The sequence below is a fragment of the Anas platyrhynchos genome, chromosome 9 (assembly GCF_047663525.1).
Source record: "Anas platyrhynchos isolate ZD024472 breed Pekin duck chromosome 9, IASCAAS_PekinDuck_T2T, whole genome shotgun sequence".
In the NCBI taxonomy this organism is placed as follows: Eukaryota; Metazoa; Chordata; class Aves; order Anseriformes; family Anatidae; genus Anas; species Anas platyrhynchos.
This window is the reverse complement of record NC_092595.1, coordinates 16,729,298-16,750,880: the sequence shown is the minus strand read 5'-3', so window position 1 is coordinate 16,750,880 and position 21,583 is coordinate 16,729,298. Positions and strand designations below refer to the sequence as shown.

Here is a 21,583-nt window from a genome sequence, read left to right as displayed (position 1 = left end):
TGCATTTATTATAGCAATTTATTATTTTTCTATTATAAGACACTCACTGAGAGATTTATTGTAACTTCCTAACTGCCCCCTATTCAGGGAGTGTAGTTTTGTGGGGTTAGACATTTCTAGGTACAGTTTGCTAGGTAACAAGATGCAAAATATCTCTGATGGTTTTCATGGATGTTAGCTGTGTTTGCAGTAGTCTTTAGATTTATCAGGTAGATTTTGAATTGATACCAGCTGAGTTAGTGAAGTGCTTTTTGGTCTTAAACTTCCTGAAGAGTTACCATACCCTGTTTCATAACATAAAACCTCGTAACTTTTCCTGAGGTTGTAAGGTAGTAACAGTTACAAGAAAAAAAATGCTTGTCACTGGAAACAATTGTTTGTAGTTTTTCCTTTCACTTGTTTTTGAGCCCTTCCTCTCTACTAAAAATAAAAAGGCTAATAACTCAGAAGGGTAGAGTGATAAGCACTAAATTCTGTGTTAGTAAAGCTGTGGGATATTTGAAATTGTTTCTTCTTGACCTGTGTTGAAATCTGGGTGACAGTGAAACAAGCATTTGAAGTAAGGATCATCCATTAGTTCGTGCACGGAGCAATCAATCCTTTAAAATAACCCTTCAGTACACGTCTCATCATCCATGTGTATTTCAAACGCTTTTAAAATAGCAATGGAGCCTGGAGATTTTTGGTGAATGATACGCTGCTTGGATGGAAAAACAAAATTTTTGCCTGTTGTTTCCTGGGGAATTTCTCAGCTTTTCTTGGTCTATGTGATTTATATCTCCATATAGGCAATTTGATGTCCTGTTTGGAAGATTCATGCTGCTTGGTTTGGTTTTCTAAGGCAGTGAGGCTTTGCAACTGTGTCAGGCACTGATGTCCTTGTCAGAACAGCAGGGTGTGCAACCGGGGACAGACAGACAGACAGGCGAGCAGAGGGGCATTGGGAGGGCTGTTACAGGAGCAGGACAAGAAGTGTTGCTGTTCAGGTCGCTTTTTATATTGTTAATTTTTGGTCTTGAGTTGCTTTGAAATAGGGCAGGGTTCAGATTTTTATGGTAAGGCATCACGTGGTATGTTAATGTATGAAAAGACTGAGTTGCTGCGTGCATCTTTGGAACACAATGGCCAATTTTGATTGAAATTTGAAGGGGTGAGGTGAGAAAAGAGAAATTCCTGTGGTTTTCGTAAGGGTTAGATAGCTGGATAGTTACTTTGTTAATATTAATCTCCCTTTCCTATCCCTCTCCTACCCGCTGCCCCTAAATAAAAGCAGCAGCAGGATCTAAATTATTTTGTGCACCCTCACTGGAATTTGTGCAGAGCTATAGGACAGCAATCTGTTGAGAACCAGGCATCTTTTCCGCTGCTTATGAAACTGCTGGAAAAGACAAACACAAGGAAAGCATAAGTACACAGAAGTCTCGGTTGGACAAACACTAAAAAGAGAACTCAAATGAGTCAGGATGGCAACACGGATTTTTGAGTCCCTAATTCCTGAGAGCAATAATAATGTTCTTACTCGTGAAGGAAATCTTGAACACAGGTTAATACAGAGCAATTAAATTCTTGGGAAAGAGAGCAGAAAAAACAATAAATGCATCAATACCTTCTCATCAATACCCTGTGAAGTAGTTCATCAGATTTTGTTTCCCACTTTATGGCTGAAGATGTGTGCTCTTGCAAATTCATTTATTTAAAGTAGGACTGCGCTTGCCTGTTCCAAAGCCACATAATCCACTTAGGGCCTTGACAGAGAGAAATCCATGAAGAAGAGCAAAATACTGTTAGATGAGATTTTCCTGTTGTCTGGGGGAGGAGAGTTTGCCTGTTCACTCTTTTTCACCAGTGGTTAAGGCAGTTCTCTAAAGGGAAGGGGGTGGTAGGCTCACCCTGTCACACAGAGGCAGCAAGTGGTTGCAGGATGGGAATGCACATTGATCAGTGCACTGGGGAATAAGGTTTTATTCAACTTAATGCATTTAAAAAGTTGAAATGTTATGGAAAAATATTTAAATTTAGGAAGCACTTCATTTGCTTTAATTTTTTTTTTTAATTAGGCAACTTCTTGAGGGCAGTGATCTGTTTGCTGGGGAAAAATCAGCTTGCTTGAGGCTTCAGGTCAAATTGGACACCTGTACCCTTCAAAGTGCAAATTCAGTTTTGTTCATTGCCAGTGACAAGCGGGGAATTATTACTAGACTGCTGGTAAATATCGCTTTCTACAGTTTAATGTTTGAAAAGGAAAAAAAACAAAACATAGCCCTAAAATAAAATAGAAAGCCTGGTGAGTCCCACAGCCTTATTACTGGTACCTTTAAAGAAGGAAAGAAAAAGTGTGAGAATGATGTTCATGATGAATAGGTTATTGGAAAAGAGCCAGGTAGGCTTCATTTAAACAATCAATTTTTCATGATGGTGCTAATGTATTAATTTAGTAAGAAACGATTATGTTCCAGGAATCCTGATAATAAAGCTGGTATTAACGTGGCCTCTTGACTTTGATCTGAAGAAAAAAGTCAAAAGATGACTTTAGTTTTCACTTGTAAGCATCATAGCTCAGATATTTAATTACAAAGGGAGATCTGTGTAGAAAGAAAACAGCGGACTTTGTAAAAATGCATCTTGTTTCTGTAAATGCTAGCACTGCAGCTCCTCCAAATGTGAAGACAGAAGCAGAATGCATGAGAAATGTAGAGACTCATTTGGGGCAGGGGGAGAACTGGAGAAGTGCTTGGATTTAAATGTTTAGGGTCAACAAATGAATTCTAGGAGGGTTTTATGGAAGGAAGGAAAGAATTCAGTTAAATGGTATTTTTCTCAAAACTGACTGCAGGCTGCTGCCAAAAAGTGTATCCAGTTTCTCCTCCATCCCTTTTCCCTTGTTTTCTGAACCAACTTTATGCTCTTGTCAGCACAACCTGCATCACAGCAACAGAAAGCTTCTCCGAGGGACGTGCTTGACATTTGTGAACGCATCAGTTTTTCACTGGAAATATTTCCAGCTTAGAAGGGGAGTCTTGGGGAGGTAGAGGAAATATTTGAGACTGAAGGAGAGAAGCAGGCTTTCAGAGGTGATCCTGCTGGCAGACCTGGGCCCACGGGCAGGAGCGTGAAGGGGGACAGACTCCAGGACGAGGGAGGGGATGGGGCCTGCGGGGGCCCTCACCTGGGCGGGTGGAAGAAGAGGGACAGGGAGGGGAGCTGGTTGCTGGCAGGGGGCTGGATCTGCGGGGCTCCTGTCGTGGTCGCTGAAGGAGAGGAAACTGCGCTGAGATCGGCACCATCAGCGTTCCTTCATGGGGAACGCTTGGAGAAAGCCTCCCTGATGGTGTGGAGGGGACACAGGAAGAGGACGGGGAGCTGGGCATGGTCGTGGCACTCAGACCGTGATGGGGAAACCTGGCATCGCATCTCCAAATTTCAGCTGGTGTCTGGAGGTCACAGGGAGGGTGACAGAAAGGCAGGTAGGGGGTTGTACTGGATAAGGGGAGAGGTAGATTTGGAAAGCAAATGGGAGCAGCTACAGCATGGAGATGATAATAAAAGATAACTTGGCTTGCTTCTTCTTGGAGGGGTGTGTTGGGGTGGGACATGCCTACCTTTCTGAATAAGAAAAAACAAATATCGGAGTGAAAAGGATCGAGTTCAAGGGTAGTGTTGATAAAAAAAATCTAATATATGTAAATGCATGCAGTCAGAAAGATCTGAGTTTTGAGATTATTCTAGGGGAACGTGTGTGTAGGTGCTTTGAGCCCTGCTTTTGGCCTCAGTCAAAATACCAGTCTTGGCAAATCTTTTTCTGTCCAGTGTGGGGTTTTTATCATTACTTATGTATTTATACTGGTGTTTAAAAACAATTAAGAATTTATATGTGAATGGGCATCACTTTTTGAATTACTTTGAAGGTTAAAACACCTTGCCTCTTTCTCAGTTACATAAAGGTTTGATCCATGAAACTGGTCAGCTACAATCTGGAATTGAAGTTGATTAGCATTTAAAACTCTGGAGACAAAACTGAGAGTTGTGTTTAATGGTATCTTATTGAAAAGGCTAAAGGAAACTGGATTGTCAAATTTCATATTGTTTAATCAGTCCTGTACCCCATGAGTGCTGCCGGCTGTCCACAGGCAGCAGGAAAAAAATTGTGCTCATCCTGATGTAAAGCTGGCCTTGTAATGCAGTGCTTTGCTCACTGTTCTTCAGTGTTAGATGGTCTATAACTGGAGATGAAACATTGGCAATAACCGCGTGTGATTTGTGCTCATGCTGCATGTCAGAGGGAGCTGTCCCTGGGCTGCCCCGCCGTGGTGAGCCCAGCACCAGTGCTGCTGGGTGCTGAGAGCTTGGTGTTTATCCTGAAGCAGCAAGTATAACGGGAAAGTGATTTTTTTTTTTTCCTTTTTAACTATGAGAAAATGATCTGAACTGGATTTGGAGGATGTGAGAAAGAAATAGAAACACTTTTCAAGGTTACATTACAGCTGAGAAACGGCTGCCGTGTTTCTGTATCGTTGACAGTGGCAGGCGGCACTTGATCATCCAGAGTCCTTACAAAACTCTCAGATAAGCCTCTGTGTTTTATAGGGGAAATGTTCTCCATTTCAACATGTGCTTAGCTTACAAAAGGTCAGAAAGGACAGTCCAAGAACAGGACATATGTCATAGCCGAGGTGGTAGGTAAGGCAAAAACTTGGCATTTAGTACATGTGCTTCCATGAAAACCTGCTAGTGCAAGGTGGGGGTTTCAGGAAACAGTACTAAATAAGCTACTCTTGGTAGTTTTACAATACCGCCAAGATTTTAAATTGCAATAGTTAATTTTTCCTGAAGTTTTCTTTTGTTAGTAACTAGCTGGTATTTTTGATGTATATTTCTTAACTGTAGCTAAGCTCTGTGCACCGTAGCTATCATACAGTAAGACAAAAGACATCCAACCAAAAATTGATAGATATCCAGGTCCAGGGAAAGTCGGTATTATTCACTTAACTTGAGTGGTAATTAAGAAAAGCTTTACTAGGTGATTTTGTGAAGTCCAGTGAGCTTGAAACTGTATACTTGATTTTGCTTTAATCAATATATCTAGACGTACCATGTTTTTTCTTATTTCAGGGTTTTTACCCTAAAAAAAAAACAAAAAACAACTCCAATTACTTTGTGTATGTTCCTACATTTTGATTTTACAAGTGGCTTAAACCATTTAATGATACATGAATGACTCCCCCCTTATGATTGCAGTGTTTTTTCCATAATTAATCAATTTTGTTCCCATACATAGAAATGCAGGAATTGTAACTTGCTGCTAAATATGTCATCAGATTTTTTGGTAGAGTCTAAACCTGCAATGGGTTTCCAGCTATTTCATTTCATAGATATAATGCTATACTATTTTTGTGTTGTTTTTTTTTTTTTTCTGTAATTTTTTTGGTGTATCTGATGTGTTATCCTGAGCCCCAGTTATTAATTGACAGATGAGTTACACTATGATGGCACTTAAAATGCACAACATGTATTTCTGAAAGCAGTCGTTGCTATAGCAACTTTCTAGTAGGTCACTGGCAGTGTTGTGTGAGTGTGTGCGTATGATTTGGCTGTTAATGCAGACTAATACTGATAGAAAAATGAGAAATGTAAGAATGAGGAAGGAGGTAGCCCTTCCCCCCTCCCTGTTCACTCCCCTCCAAAACAGGGTAAGATCATCTTGTGGGGGAAAAATGCTTAGTTAGGATATTGTGTGAATTGGCAAGAAATTGGCTATCATCTGCCATAATTAGATGCTTCTTTCTATTTATGCTAAGATTGTAAGACCCAATTGCCTTAATCTCATTCTGTTTTTCTTCTGGCATCTTCAAAGTTTGTTTAGGAAAGGAGTAGATGCTCAATTATCAGACAGCAATACCTGGTATTTATTGAGCGTGAGGATCTATTCTTAAAGACAAAGAGCTGCGTTACGCAATGAAAATTTTGAAAAGAATGCATTTTTTTCCTCATCTGGAAGACATTTCAGCAAGGTACCTGCATTTCCATAGCAGTGCGGCCAATCTGCGTGCCCTGGTGGTCCCGTTCCCCCTGGCCACGGGGCCGCTCCATTGCCTTCCTAGCGCTGGCCCTGCGCTCACGTGAATGGGGGCTGAGCCAGTTTAGGGTGCTGATCCAGACAGGAACGACTTAGAAACATGTTTAGTAATTTGTGGGTGATTGCCTGCATTGTGTAAATGGGCAGAAAGCCAAATGTCAGTACAGCCACAGGAGCTGCAGGTCAGGTCGCAGTCACTGCCATGTACACTGGGGCTTTTCAGAGGGGCCGAAGATGAGATTCCTTGCTGACCTATGGTTTTAGTTTGCTCTGAAACTTAACTAATAGTATTGCACAAATACATTCTTTCTTGCATTTGTGTTTTTCTTTGAAATAGATCTCTAATAGGGTCTCTTCTGGTTTTGGTGTTCTGTAATAGCAATGCTCTGCTTTAAGTAGAGATCACTCATGTATCTTTTAGAGAGGTTAAGTTACCGGCAGGGTATTATTTCCAGTCTCAAATTAACAGTGCCTTAAGATATTAGAGAACTTAGGATTTCATGTAACACACTCTAGAAATGATAAACAAAAACAATGTAAAGTGTAGCAAGTGTCCTATGATACTGTAAATCACCGTAATTTTGTCAAATCATAGAGCTGATTAAAAAGAAACATATATAAAAATTTGAATTTTGTTATGCGGTGACTGTTGTTTTCCAAAAGAAACCAACAAGTCGTGCTTCATTTATAATTGAGCCAGTAATGTAGAACTGGTGTGCTCTCTGGACAGAAGCAGTGAGAGATGATGGTAAGCAGCAGAGGGAGAGGGCCACCGGGCTTGGGCTGCCTGCCACCTTTTTTTTTCCCCTAGTGTCTCCTGTCCCTCCATTCACTGGTGCACGGTGAGTCAGACCAGTGTCAAGGCTGTTTTGAGGGCAGAAGCAGGAAGATGAGGCCAGGAGGAGGAAGGAGCAGGGACTGTGTTTCTGGACAGCAGCAACCCATCAGCTGGGTGCATGAAACCTCATCCCAAGACTACTGACAGTCTTTGCTCCGTGTATTTTTATACTGCTGTGTCACCATGTTCTCTGCATTTTGAGAACTTGATTTGCTGGAAGTGCAAAGTGTTGATTTAACCCCTTAAAAAAAATCTTCCTTGGTACTTTTGTATTATTTAAATGACTGTTGAATGCTTTACTAAATGTCCTCATTGTGGATACTGTGTACTCTGGAAAAGCTTGCTCTAGCTTTGCCTCAGGGGTGAAGGTAATGCTCAGAGACTAAAGTTTAAATTTGTTTGGATGTTTTGTAGGGAGATGGTTACAAGGAACAGGTACAAGAGAAAAGGAAAGCTTATCCTCTTTGTATCTTCTGTAAGAATTGTTCCCAGAGGAAGCGTTCCCTTATTTAACTCCTGGGGTTAGAGCTTTTGGGTAGAGCTTGTTCATATCTCATGGGAGTTGAAAATCTGTTTAAGGAAATGCTTCAAAATATTCCTGCTCTTGCTCTCACAGCCTGACAGCTTCAAATGCCAATTACAGTATGTATTTTCACTTTGTGTAGCTGTGTAAAAGATGCTGAAAATTTACTTCGTAACTTTCTGAAGTGCAGAAGAAAGTGTCTGCAACATGTAAAACTGTGTGCTCTGATCCCTTCTCTGTGAAAACAAAAGCCAAGAAGTCTTCCAGGAGAAAATAACCTCTTGGGTGGATCAGCTGCTGGAATTTCCTCTTTCACTGGAGGCCCTGAGCTGCTGGTGATGGCAGTTTCTCTCATCCAGGGCTTCTGTTATATTTCACTCAGTTTCACCAGCAGTGCTTAGAGAGATTTTTTCATTTGCAGTGTCTTCTACTTCATGAAAAAGGGAGGATGATTCTATTCTAGGCAGGAATATTTTCCCTTCATCCATTGCTTCTCTCATTGACTGGAAGGAGTTTTGTAAGCCGAAGGCTTGGTGTCAGCAGGCCTGTTGCACACCTTCATTACAATTACGCAGAGCTCTGTGAGGAGCAGATATTTTGTGCCATCTGCACTCTGAATGCTGACCTTAACCCTGTTATTATTCTCTTCCCCGGAATAAAGTTGTGACTTTCTGCAGAGTCTGAAACCAACCAGATACCCCTAAACACCCCATACCTTTCCTTTTTTCCTTTTTTTTTTTTTTTTTTTTTTAACGAGTTCAGTTTGTATCAGGATAGCCTCAGGATTCTGGGCTGCTCTTGCTCCCTGTTCTGGGTTCCTCAGAGGAGCTGGTTTGTGCAGCACGGCTTGTGTCCGTTCCTGGTCTCACGTTAGCCTGTTTTCTGTAAGGCAACTCACTGCAGCTGATCTATTTCTAGCTGAGGGGAGGTTAATCCTGTGTTTCCCATCTCAGTTCGCAGTGTAATTTAATCTTTAGAAATCATAACAGGGATTCTTTTTTCCCTGATGGAGGGGGAAAAGCTTGCTGTTTGGGTTGCCAAAAAAAAGCCCCCTGTTCTAGCTTTCCAGTACCACAAGGTTTCCTCTCTGTTTAGGTATCTTCAGCAAAGTAGAGCACTGTGCCAGTTCATACTGCAACCTTGATGGCTTCAGTGCCAACACCACGGAGCAGCTTTCATCTGATGAAAGATGAGGCAGGGTCTCTTCTTTCTTCTGTCTCTCTTTAAGTGGTCTGTTTTGACTAAGCAAGTCATTTTACTAAGCCCAACAGCTGCGTTGGTCCAACAAATTGTTTTGGTACTTATCTTCTAGGTCAAAAAAAAAAATATCTTCCTTCTCCAGGAGGATGGAGTGCTGTTGGTATTACTGGGAGAAAGCACATTGGACTTTTCTTCAAAGCTCACAGAACAGCACAAAAATAAGCGACGTGTTGCTCAGCCACACTTTGCAGTTTGTCGTCTGCTTTTCTAAGTAACTTCAGAAATAAAAAACAGGTGTTCCCATATTTCCTTCAGCAGTGCAAAATGCAGTAAAAAAAAAAAGTTTGCAAATACAGTCTGAATATCCAAGGAAATTGGTGACAGTTTCAGAGCTTGAGTTGTTGTCACATGTTCAAATAAATGTGTTTGTACTGACTCAGGAGGAAAAGCAATCTTCAATATACGCAAAGAGGGAGAAGGTGAGAAACATGAAGTTGTTCTAATGTTAGTGGAATTAGCAAAGCCTATTTTGGCCACCCTGTTATATTCCTTACTGCAGTGAATCCATGGCCTTCCCTGTGTCCTTGAAGGCTCCCCAATCTGTGCACTGCTGCACCTTCGACTTTGCGTGCCTTGCCTTGGGCCGAGCAGGACACACAGGTGGCTCTGAGCTGCAGCTCATGCCTCCGCAGGAGCACGAGGTTCAGCCAGTGCTTCCTTACAGAAACCAGCTTGGGGGTACCTGTCCTTCTGCCAGGTGTCTTTGGGTTTGCCAGCGTGTTTATCGAGAGACAGAGCGCAAACAGCCTGGGTATGTATGGAGTCCTTAGGAAGAGACTGGATCAGCTGCTTGTCTGGCTTGCATGTTGACTTCTCTGTCCTCGCCGCCTGTTCCGTATTTCAGATAAAGCTTATCTGGTTTTAGTTTGTCCGGTCTGGAGCTGGGTTCTCAGCTGGTTTCACATAGTACGATTATCTTCTGCCATCTCTACAGTCGTCATGCCTATATCCAGGCCAATGACTGAGCAGTGAAAGAGGCAGTATTTGCAAACATAATTTCCCAAGAAAGTTTCCTTTTACTGGATTTATTGCTGTGTGGAAGACATTTTTAAGCAGCAAAGAATAGGCAGTTTCACCCCCTACTGATTCTTCCTGGGGCTCTTGACTGACTGAGATTCATTTCATCGCTGCATGATAGAAGCTTTTCTTGAGGATTGTTTACTAAGCTAAAATAAATGTTGTCCCCAGGTGCTAATTTGTCTTTCCCTAGTGATATTTCCACTTTGGACTACTGCAGAACTATTTCCAATTTTGTGTAGTACTTGACAACAATTTCTCTCGTATTCAGTATCGTTGCATCGATTTCCCATGCCTGGTGTGTCGGAGTGCTCATTCGGGAACACGGGTGGGGAGCAACCACTTTTAGCATATCTGTAATGTCTTGAATCCTTCCGTTCCTCTCTTTTCTTCCACAGTGCCCTTGTGTTGGAATCCGAGTCAGAAGGCTTGTAGGTGCAGGTGAGGCACGTGGAGGTCAGATGATAGTGCTGTGAAATATCAGACACAATTCTGTATCAAACACCTTCAATGTGAAGTGAGATCACAACCCTTGGTGCAGGTGGGAAGCAATTGCTGTGAGGTCAGTTGCAGTGGGGGGAGAACATTAAAGTTATTTCCCATGGGACAGAGAGACAAGTTACCTTCACCATTGAATGTGGACATAGCGTAGCCATGGGGATGGAGGAAACTAGTGGGTAATTAAGCCACATTCACTTTTGAGTCAATTGTTTTAAATGATTGTCAATTTTTAATTTCCAGGCTTGTTTCAGTAATGCTTAGGATCATGAGCAAGAACTTAACTGGAATAGTTCTGCTCTGTGAGAAGTGTTCTGCTGGTAAATAGTTACTGAGTTGATGCTGTTAGTACTGCTGGTTTCAATGGTGTAGCTTTGGGCAAGTCATCTTCAGGCTTCGGTGACTTACATTAGCCTGGAGTATGCCTGTGTGAGACCGGTGGATTTGGGTTTGCATTTTGATATCAGTCTGAGACATCTATTGTGGTCACTGGGGAAATGTGTTTGCAGGTTGGTTTTCTTATTTTTAGCTCCAACATGGTTACCGGTGTCCATGGAAAAATGTGCTTCTGCTCACAGGTGTGTGACAGCCGGGTTGTTTGGAGACTGGGAGATGAGTGTTCGAAGCTATGCTTTTCCAGTAGAGGTTTTAACAGTATACTGGTATAAGTCATAGGCTGTGTGCCACTTGTAAAAACCAAGGACACGACCTGAGGCAGAGGCTGTCAGAGCATGGTTCAGTGATGTTTGTTCAGCTCATTCGAAACGTTGATAATCTGTCATGTAGGGGTGGCTTTGGGGAAAGTTCTCCTTAGATCAGCGAGCGAGCAGCTCCTGGTGTCTTGCAGCTTGTCTGGGCCCCCGGTGGCAGCGGGACTTGTGCCATCAGCTGGGGGGGTCCAAAGAACGGTCTGATAGCAACGTGGCTGAGATCATGGTTCCTCAGGAAGTGGTTGGGATTGGGAGATAAGGTTTGATTCTGCAATTGGAAGATGGTTTTTATAGTTTCGTTGGCCAATTTTACCTTATCTACCTCTGCTATGCTTCTTGGCTTGTTCAGTTTTCACAGACTCTTCTTAGGAAGTTCAGGTGTTTGTAGTTTAGGTACTCTGATGCTCTTTCTGTTAGCAGCTATGTGAACTTAGGGGAGGTTGTTATTTTAGAGTAAGGTCAAGAAAATGATAACCTCCCTTCTTGAGCATTTGTGTGCACCCTCTGAAGATCATGCAAGTACCAAAATCAGTCACTTCCCAGAGTTTTCCATTTATATGTGACTTCAAAATGCTTGTGTTTTTTGATAATATGGACAAATTGTTTTTCAGTTTCTCTAGGCTTTTCTTATTAGTCCTGTGTAGGGGGGCAGGGGGGTAATACAAAACAAAGAAATGCTCAAAGAGCAAAAGCCTGAATCGTTCTGAGTTTTCTCCTTTCCTCTACTGTTCTGCGTGTCAGGCTTTGCTTTTTTTTTTTTTTTCCGTGAAAATTGGTTTTATTGTTGGCAATTTTCCAGATGCAATGCATAATAGAACACCAGATGTCCACTGCATAGAAAAATTACAGATGAGTAAACACTCTTCTAAGGTAGCATAAAAATCTATTAACACTGCTTCTGGTGTGCCTGTAGCCTGTCTACAGTCTTGGCCCATTGTGCCTTGTGCTGTTTGGAGATGAAAATCCCAAGCCTTTGTGTCTAAGTGTGACTACATGAGGGACCCATGCCCTCCCCAAGATGGGGATTATTTGCAGGAATAAGCACTCATTCAGTGAAGTTGTTGAGTATGAATTTAATCACTGGATTTAACTTCAATTATTGTCACGTATGGATTTCATTGAGGATAAAAAACACGCTGAAAAAGAAGTTGTCCTCCTTTGGTCTCATCTGCTCCCAGCTTTTCCCTCCTGTTGTCTTCCTGTGCACAGGTGGTCTCGTGCCAACTGCAGCTCTGGCTTGGCTCACTGAAACTAACCATGCAAAACCATGAAAGTTTTTATGCTGTTTTAGTGAGCTAAGAAACCAAATGAGCAGGGTAGCCCTTTTTGGAGAGAAGCGTTTCACGTCACGATAACTAGTTTCTGAAACCTTAACCGAGGCTATATTGAACATTTATGCTCTCTATATCATCATTCAGTTTATTTCTGGGTTTTCATTGCTCAGTCATTTGTGTAGAGGATGACTCCAGTTTCATTTCTGTGTGCTAGGAAAGATCTCTTTACTTGAAATTTATCCAATGGTTGTTTTTTGTTTTGTGTTTTTTGTGACTCTCAATGCCCTTGCATCTCCTTAAAAAAAAAAAAAAAAAAAAAAACGTGACTGAGTTGATCTTATCAAGGCTTCTGAGTCTTGGAAATACAGGTGCAGAGAAGCAGAAGACCTCAAGGACTCATCTGTTTATGCTCACAGTCTGAGGACAGTAGAACCTAACTTTTTAGAGCCTGTTTGAACATAAAACACATGTAATAAAAAGCAGGTAGGGAAGAGGCTGGTAGATAACTAATCCTAATGGATGGCAAGGGGAAAACTATTCATTTAGACTTTAATAATCCAGATATTGGCCTAAGATTAGAACTCAGTGCCATAACTCTTAGTCTTGAGCAATCAGACCATAATTATTTGCTTATGAGTGATGGCATGCCTGGAGCCCCCGGTGATCTCGGTCACAGTTGTGAATGCTCAGTGCTGCAGAAAATCAGGTCAAGTGTCTTGCTGGGTGTCCGCAGAGCGAGGAGCAGTTATGGTTAAGAATTTGTAAGAATAACAAAAGAAAAGCAAGCCTGTCTCATATGTTCATTCTGTCAGATCTACTTTGATTTTGAAATAATAATCCAGAAAATGAAAAAGATGGAACTTCTGTTCTTGAGAAAGCTGTCTCTTCCAGGCAATCATCTGCTTTGGGGCAAATTATTAATTTCTTTAGTATTAGCCCTCCTAGGTGTTACAAAAAAGCAGTACATGATAATGGAAGACTAGTGAAATATAAACACTGGACACGATGAAACAATTGAATGACATTTGTCTTTGGAATGAACTACACTGTTAAAAACTGTGGCTAACAGATTGTATCAGCTTTCCTGGGCAAAGCTGGTAGTGTCAGTGCCTCAGTACAGGAATTGGCTTATACGTTTTGGAAATAGTAGCAGAAGATACAGAGAGATGGATTGGTTTTGGCAGTTCACACGTTTTTTGAAACAGAAAACTAAGTGTAGAAATGTGATAGTATAACTTAATGCTTGGAGGTTTTTGCCATTTAGGAATTTTATTCCCAGCTCTACAAGAAGTGATTTGCGTAACCTTTCAGTGTGAGGTCTTGCATTTGTAATTGTGGAGTGCGTGGAGTAATATTGCACGGTAGAAAGTGAGACTTGAGATGATATTTCTGGCTGGCTGGGCAGGACATCTCCAGGCTAAAAGCATTTGCTGAGAGGAAGTAGCAGCAGCTGTTCTGCACGTTGTTTAGAGTCAGTTCTACACATTGGTGAAACTGTAGATAAACTGAGGAGACAACAGAAATTGAAAGCGAAGTTAAATGGACAGCTAGGGGTTGCCACTAGATTATTTTTGTTCCTGCATTTATGTGTAACACATCTGGAAATGTCTTTAAAGAAGGAAGGGGGAGTAAGAAATCTCAGTCAATGGTAATGGACATCTACTGAACACTTTAATTTTGTGTTGGTTTTGATTTCACTTTTCTCAGCTGTCCATTAGCTTTTTGAGCCCACTTCCATTTTTTCATTTTATTCATTAATTTCCTGTTGAAGTTATCCAAGGAAAAACAAATAACCTACCTTCAACTTGGTGTTCTGATGTTGCCCTCCTGAAAGACCTATAACCAAACTGTATGCTACACTCTTCAAAGCTGTTTCTTTACTGCAAAACCAAATGTCCCTGTCTTTGTTGTACTGGAGAGCACAGCACTGGATATGGAGCTGCCCATGGGTCTCCCTGGCTCTGGGTAGAGCAGAAGGATCACCACCCATGATGTGCTGGTAGCGTTCGGCACAGTGCAGCCCAGGAGATGCTGTAGGCCTTTGCAGCAAGGGCCCATTGCTGGCTTGCCTTCGAGTGGTGGTCCACAAGGACCCCCAGGTCTTTTTTTTGGGAAAACCATTTCAGAAGGTTGCAGACCACACGGCAGCTGAGCTTGCTGTGTGCTTTGAATACTGAAAGCACTTGCCAGTGCTAGGTGTTTTTCTACCATTTAGACTTTTGGTCTTTGGCATACACATTTTAGACAATGAAATAATCTTAAAGGTAAGCTAAATAAGCATTATGTTATTTGGCTTTAAATTGTAATACTAATTTTCAAAGTCAGGGCTGTGAAAGAGGTCATTTAGTTTTGCTTTCAGCTTACGTGGCTGCAGGATTAACAAATTAAAGTTCCAAGCCTGCAGCAGAAATCAAGCTTATGCTTTTAGAAATGCATTGGGTTAGTTCTTGTCAACTTTTTTTTTAGTTCCTCGGGATTTAGAATTTACACTTTCGATTCCTAACTATTATTGTCACTTTGCAGATGGGATAGCTGAGCAGGAAGGATTTCAGCAATGTGCTCAAGGCCATGCATGGCGCTGGATGAAGCAATAAAAGGCTAGAATTTATCTGCCTGCCTGCAAGATCCTCTTTGCTCTCTCACCTTGTTGATCAAAGCTCTTGGAGTTCTGCTTCAGTGTGCAGCATGCTACCTTCTAACAGGATTGTCATTTGCTGATGATGCAGGCCTTTTACTAGCTGTCAAATGCTGCTGTTGGGTGGGATTACTGAGGGGACAAATCTTGTCTCTAAATATGAAAAACTTGAGTTTTATAGGTCTTGTTTTTTATCTAAATATGCAAAACTTGAGTTTTATACATCTTGTTTTATGGTGCTATGTCATGGTTTGCCATCGTGTGTTATAGCTTCTCATCTGCACAGGCAAGAAGTTTGGAGCTCTTGAGTTTCCTTTAGACCTTAATGGTGTCGAGAAGGGTTCTGCTTTATCAATTTTAAACCTGCAAGAAGAGATGTAACAGGAAGCATGGAGAGAGAGAAAGCAAAGTCATTTTAAATGGAAAATGAAGTTAAAATGAAGTTATGATGTGGGACATTACCATTTCAATAGTAGAAGATAGTGCACCGTTAGAAGGAGTATTGATATCTTTTGTGCTTGGTTGGGACAAAGTCACTTGGTCAACAAAGGAAAGGGTTTTGAAAAATGGAGTCAGTCAAATACCAGTTGTCTTTTATTTTGTGTATCTTCTAGGTGATGGAATAAATAATCATGTAACTCATTACTGAATTTAGTAATTACTTGTTGGTGTTTTTGTTTCAAGTTTTGGTTTCAGGTGTATGGCATGTAGGTACGTAGGTCAGTTGAACTTGCTCCAAGCGACAATCAAATCTGTCTGCTTTCAGGTTCATGTCAGGGGCAAATAATCTAAAGACCTTGGGGGGGGGGGGTAACTTTTCATGCTTTTCATGTTAGAAGAACCTAGAGCAAATGTTTGCAGAATGCATGTGTCAGACTTGTTGTAAAATTGCAAAGCTTTTCTTAAAGCTAAGCTCATTATGAAATACATATCAAAGAAAAATTAGCATAAAAATGATAACTTACAGGAAAAGGTTGTTTTTTTTTGTTTTTTTTTTTTTTCAAAGAAGCAATTCTATATAATGGTCATTGTTTCAGCTTTGGTTATTGTACATATGTTAAAAAAATAGAAGTGAAAAAGGGGATAGTAGACCTGTTTCTCCAATGTATGCTTCAGCTGAATGGTCTCTTCTACTCTCTCCTTCATACCCCTTTATTGGTCATTTGTAGCTATGCCAGTGTAAATTGATGTCATCTTAGAATCCAGATGTGCAGGTTCAAAAAGCTGCAAACATGCTAAGATGATTAAAACTGGGATTGAGAAAAAGCATCGCATCTTGAAAAATGCCTCAAATAGAAGCAGTTGGCTGCAATTTATTAGGACTTGTTTAACAGTGTCGTGTTTGTGATAAATAACCCCCAAAGTGAAAGTCTGGGTTCCTCTCCTACTCTTCTCCTCCTCTTCTTCCTTCCACAATGTGATAGGAAAGAGGTGACAAAACAGGAATCTTGTCTTAAGCTTTCAAGAGTTCGTATAAATGGCTTTATATGACTGAGTAAGACAAAAAGGGGGAGAATTTGACAAGTTCATAAGAACATCATTAAGAAGCAGGTGTTTCTTTTATTAAAACCAGAGAAAACACAATTGTATATTCTACAATGATCAAGGATTTTTTCACAATTGTTGGATTTTAATTGCAATACTAAATTGAGAACTCTGTTCCAAACTCATAGAGCTTTTCATTAGCCATTGCAGGAACTTAAATTTTATTTCCAGACCAACCTGAAGCAACATGGGTGATAATTAAAAACTGAATTTTGGAAACAACTGGTGGTGTTTCTTTGATGTTAGAGGAGTTTTGTCATTGTATGAAGTTGTAAAGCGGACTGTAAGGGTTTCCAAGCTTCAGCTGAGGAAGAAAGAACATATCCAGAACAACAGCCAGCACAACTGTATTGGATAGGGATGAAGGATACAGCTGACTCGGACTGTGTAATGGGGTGGTGGTATTCCATGCAGTGTCAGACTCCACTTCTGATCAGTTCCATGAGATGGGCAGGATTGTGATGACTCCTTGGATTGAGCTTTTGGCTCTGAGCTGTTCCTTTCTCAGCTTTTCAGTGCTGACAGTTCTTGTATTTATCAGTCTTTGGCTTAACACTTGTTAACTGCTTTTGAAACTTGCCTTTATTCAAACAAAAGATGTTAGAAGGACAACTTCACTATTTTCTAGCTGTCCAAGTCTGGATCTACTACATATAGATGTTTTTTTCCCGTTCAGCATAAGGACTTAGAGAACATACCAGAGGACCTTGCAGTTGCCTTGATGTCAGCTCATTTTCCATTTCCACTGTGTTGAGGCTGTGGGTCCAGCTTTCTTGGTTCCTCAGTCACTTCTGAGTGAAAGAGCTCACCTCTTCTCCTTGGGGCTTTTTATACCCTTAATTCCATGCTTTCTTTTAGGCCAGGATTGTACTTTTTAAGTTATAGCTGAGCAAGTACACTTTCTCTCATGTGTTGAAAGCACTTCTAGTTACTGCCTGAGCATGTAAAGCACAACAGCTGTTGAGGGTGATAACTAAGTTGAAAAGGAAAACTTAACAACAAAAACAACAACAAAAAAAACCCCTCCACATAGCAGCTGTCCAGAACACATTATATGCCTGTGTAAAATATTGCACCGGAAATGCATGTGAATTTTGTTGAACTCCTTTGGGAGATTGATTTGAATGCCTAATACCCTGTTAGAATTGTAGACAAACTGAAGATACAAGACAGATAGAAGAAGATCCTCTGAAGTCCAGTTAACACATGCAAGAGTATGTGTATGAGCGCATGTGTGCGAACACTAAAAACATATTTAGTCTGCTTTAAATAAAGGGAAGGTATTACTAAAATGGACTGACTTTTCCAGTCAAAAATGCATATAAATAATGGAGTACCTGATGTGCTGTCACAGTGATGAGATACTTTAAGTAAGCTGTAATGTAAAACTGTTTATACCATGTAGTAGTAAGTATTGGCAGAAGTAGTTGTAGGCATCTGTGAGTCAAATTGGAACTGTAACAACCAGAGGCAAAAAAAAAGTCTGTTCACATTGTACACTTAAGTTTTTGGTAAATAAAAACTGATGTGTATATATAGTAGGATGGAAAATAATACTTTACATGTTGTACTGTTTTGCTTACACTGGTGCAGTTTTATTTAGATATTGTTTGGTGCTAGTTACGTTACCTCTTTCTGGCTTGATTTTCCTGCTCTGTCTTGTGCAAAACTGCTAGAGCACAGAAAGGACTGCCTGGTGAGAAGAAATTAAGGACTTAAATAATAGAGATTTAAAATATACAGCATTCGATTATTTTTTTTTTAAAGGCAGCCAAGATAAATTCTTGGTAATTACCATTATTCAACTGTACTGCACCATGTAACTGTTCATATTACCACAAGATCTGTAAAAGGAGGGGGGGGGGAGGAAACAAATTATTTTAGTTTCTCCAGAACTTGCATTTTCTGGAAAAAGAGGATAGCAGCTGTATGTTGTATTTTAAGATTAGCACACCTGTCAACTCCTTGATTAGTCTTCCAGGTAGAGATTTTACCGGTGGGTCTAGAGGTAGCATGGATGCAGTCTATTTTATTGTTTAAACTTAAAACTTTGGTTTCATTAAATTAAAATATTTACTGTTGCAGCTAGACACTTCTCCAGCTTCTGACTTAGCTTCTCTGAAATGCAGTCACATAAAACTGTGAACCTGCTAGTGTGATTGGATAGGTGTAGTTCCATTAAGGGAGATATTATCAGGAGCACTACTTTTCACCAGTTTTGTTGTTGTGCCTAAATGAAAGCTTGCACATTTTTGGTGCAGGTCTTTAGTCTTCATTCAAAACCTTAAAAATGGATTGTTTCTCATGAAACAAACTTTTTTTCTTTCAAGTTTAGTCTATTGTGTGAGTAGAAAATAGATTCCTTAAATTTTTATTACCCCATGCTTTATGGTTGCTTATGCTTGTATATTTTTCTTGTTTATTTAAACTTTCTCAGAGTTCTGTTTGTATTTTTATATTAGCTACAGTAAATAAGCGCGTGGTAATACAATACTTTGTGTAATCAAAAAGAAAACAAAAATAGATTTAAAAAAAAAACAACACGTAAAGTTGCCTAAGCAAAATTGTAAAAGCTGAATGCAAGAATATCATTAAGGTGTCCTGGGGACATTTATTCAAAATTTCAGGTGGTCTAATAGTGATGACAATTCAAAGTTGAATTCAAAATTTTTGTTTATAGTGTTTTATTCAATGTATGGCTATTTAGAAATTGCAGCTAATGCTTTTTTCTCTTTTTTTTTTTTTTTTTACAGACTGAGCTTTGACGTTTGTTTCATGAAAGAGGTTTACAAGTAGTTGTCTTATAATAACTTTGAGAAGAAGTTCTATGTAGCTCTTACTTTCAAGAGTGCTGCAAAAATGATTACTTCAGATTTGCCAGTACTACAGTGAGTATTCTTTTTCTTTATGTATTTTAATTTTTCAGCTTTCAAAAGATAGAAGTGAGTAGTAAGCTGAGTATGAGGATAAAGTGTCAGCTTGAGAAGAGTAGATTAATGTGACTGTTCCAGGTCTTGTGTGTTGTATGCTGAAAAACTGTAAAAAATAAATAAACGCTTTCTTTAAAAGATGTTTCTTTACATGGAGATTTTATTTTGTGAAAAGCAAAAGCAAGTATTTGCTACTTTTATGCTTCTGAATGTTGTAAAATTTTGAAAATAGGATTTTTTTTTTTGGTTATAATTGATCATATTTGTGTATTCCTGTTGTGTACTTTCTTACAATAAGCTGTATTTATTGTGGAATAAGTCTGTGGCTTCTGCAATTGGAGAGAGCAAGCGGTGTTAGCATGTGTTAGTCATGTTGGGAAATGAAAAGCTTATACACATGGGAATGTCACTGTACCTGAACTGCTGGGGAGCATGGAGTGGCAGTCGATCATGAGAGCTGCATAGCTGAGAAAGGAATTTTAGAAGGGAGCAAAATGGAGCTTTATGTGATGTGGTGGGTTGGCCTTTGCCAGCTGTGCTTTCATACTCCTCCTCAGCATTCCCTCAGGACACAGAAGATGTCTAAGCCTAGAGATTGAGAGGGAGGTCACTTAGCAGGTAATGACATGGGCAAAACAGACTCAACTTGGGGAAAAATAAGTTGCTAGTTAAAACAGCTTTGGATGGTGAGTATTGGCTGCCACTCGTGCCTTGCCCCCGGCCTGGTGCCACTGCACTTTCTCCCTTCTGTTTGCACTTTGCTGCCCTTTTTGAACCCCGCTCCCACAGCGGTGCCACTGGCCTTGCTGGATGGCAGAGCTGCGGGGCGGCCATTACAGAACTGGCCTCTCCTCACAGCGCTGCTGCCCTGTGGCTGTTAACTCTGTAATGTTAACCGTATGTTGTTGGGAATCAACTATGCAAATGGCAATTGCAGAGTGTAAAAGAGCTGAGGTTTTGTTGAGTGATGTGCCAGACCTTCAAGTTCCTTTCTGTAATTTCTGTAAGAATTTGAACGTTTGGACAATTGTAAAGTTATTTCACTGCCCTTAATAATAGCATGCACAATATTGCCTTAATTTCCAGTGTCTTTAAAACCTTTTTCTGAGTAAGTTAATTCCTGTGGATGAACAGGTGGCTGAAAATGGGGATGACTGGCATGGATACCTCTGTTGGGGGTGGCGGAGCTGCTGGTGAGCTTGTAGGATAGTCTGAGAAAACATTTTAACATATAATATTTTTTAGATGTTCTGCATTACAAGAGTAAAAGTGTGCTTGTGAAATGTGCCAAGGACGAAAAGCTGTTAGTTTCTGTCATTGTAATAGTGGGAAAGGGATATTCCCATTCCCACTTCAAGAATCCAGATGGCTTTAAGAAGTGAATGAAATTTTGTGGAATTTTAAGTTATAAAATGCATATTAATGGATCCCATAACTCAGCATAACAGCTGAAAAACATGAGGCAGTTTGGCATTTTCTTCAATCAGAAGATTGTAAGCCCACCAATATTACACAACTTAAAAACAAAAAAAACCTTTAAGGCTATCCTGTTTAAGCAGAGTCTTAATGTCAATTTGTTATTGATACACTTTACTTAGAGCTGTATCACTTATTCCTTCCCATATTCTTCCCTTTGAGGGAACACCAAAGTAGAAATCCTCCCTTTTTCTGGATTTGTAGAAGTGGCTTCAGAATGCCATGAGGACAGAATTACACGTAACAGAATTATTGGTGTTTCAGATACCGGAGAAGAAAACCCACAACTGTCTGGTTTATTTGACCTGGGTGACAGACTGTTACGAGTCTTGTCTCAGTGGGATGACTCATTTGCTGTGAGGCATGTTCTTCTTTAGATTTTGAAGATCAACCATGAGAGCTGATTCATCCATGATTCATGAGCCCGTGCATTTAGCCATTTTTCTTCATGAATGCTTTTCTTCTCAGGGCTGAGTCTGGTGGTAGCAATTTATAATTTTATCTCTGCCAGAACCTTGAGAAACCTCAACAACATATAAAAAGCTTATAAAACTGTTTTTATTTCCTAAAACTAGTGCAAGTTTTTGGTGTGATTTTTTTTTTAAGGTCATGGTATGAGTTCTGTAGCAAAGACTTTATGTAATAGTAGAAGGTAAATTTAATTCAATTGATTTATTTTGTAGAGACATGACATTTACTAAGTCAATGGAAATACGTTCTTCAGAAGCATGACAGCAAGGGCCTGCCCAGTAACCTGTTAATTCTTCATTATCATATAGTTTCAATGACTTGCTATTATAACTT

At 40.2% G+C, this 21,583-nt stretch overlaps 1 protein-coding gene across 7 annotated transcripts in view; it reads left to right on the top strand.

Moving 5' to 3' along the window:
* The window catches only part of STAG1 (STAG1 cohesin complex component), a 181,271-nt gene that overhangs the window by 18,151 nt on the left and 141,537 nt on the right, over nt 1-21,583 (top strand). For all 7 annotated transcript variants that reach the window (XM_072042766.1, XM_072042767.1, XM_072042768.1 and 4 more), the window contains one exon: nt 19,127-19,261. In XM_072042766.1, the coding sequence (XP_071898867.1) occupies nt 19,233-19,261 (29 nt within the window). In that variant the 5' untranslated portion in view covers nt 19,127-19,232. The remainder of the gene's footprint in view (nt 1-19,126; nt 19,262-21,583) is intronic.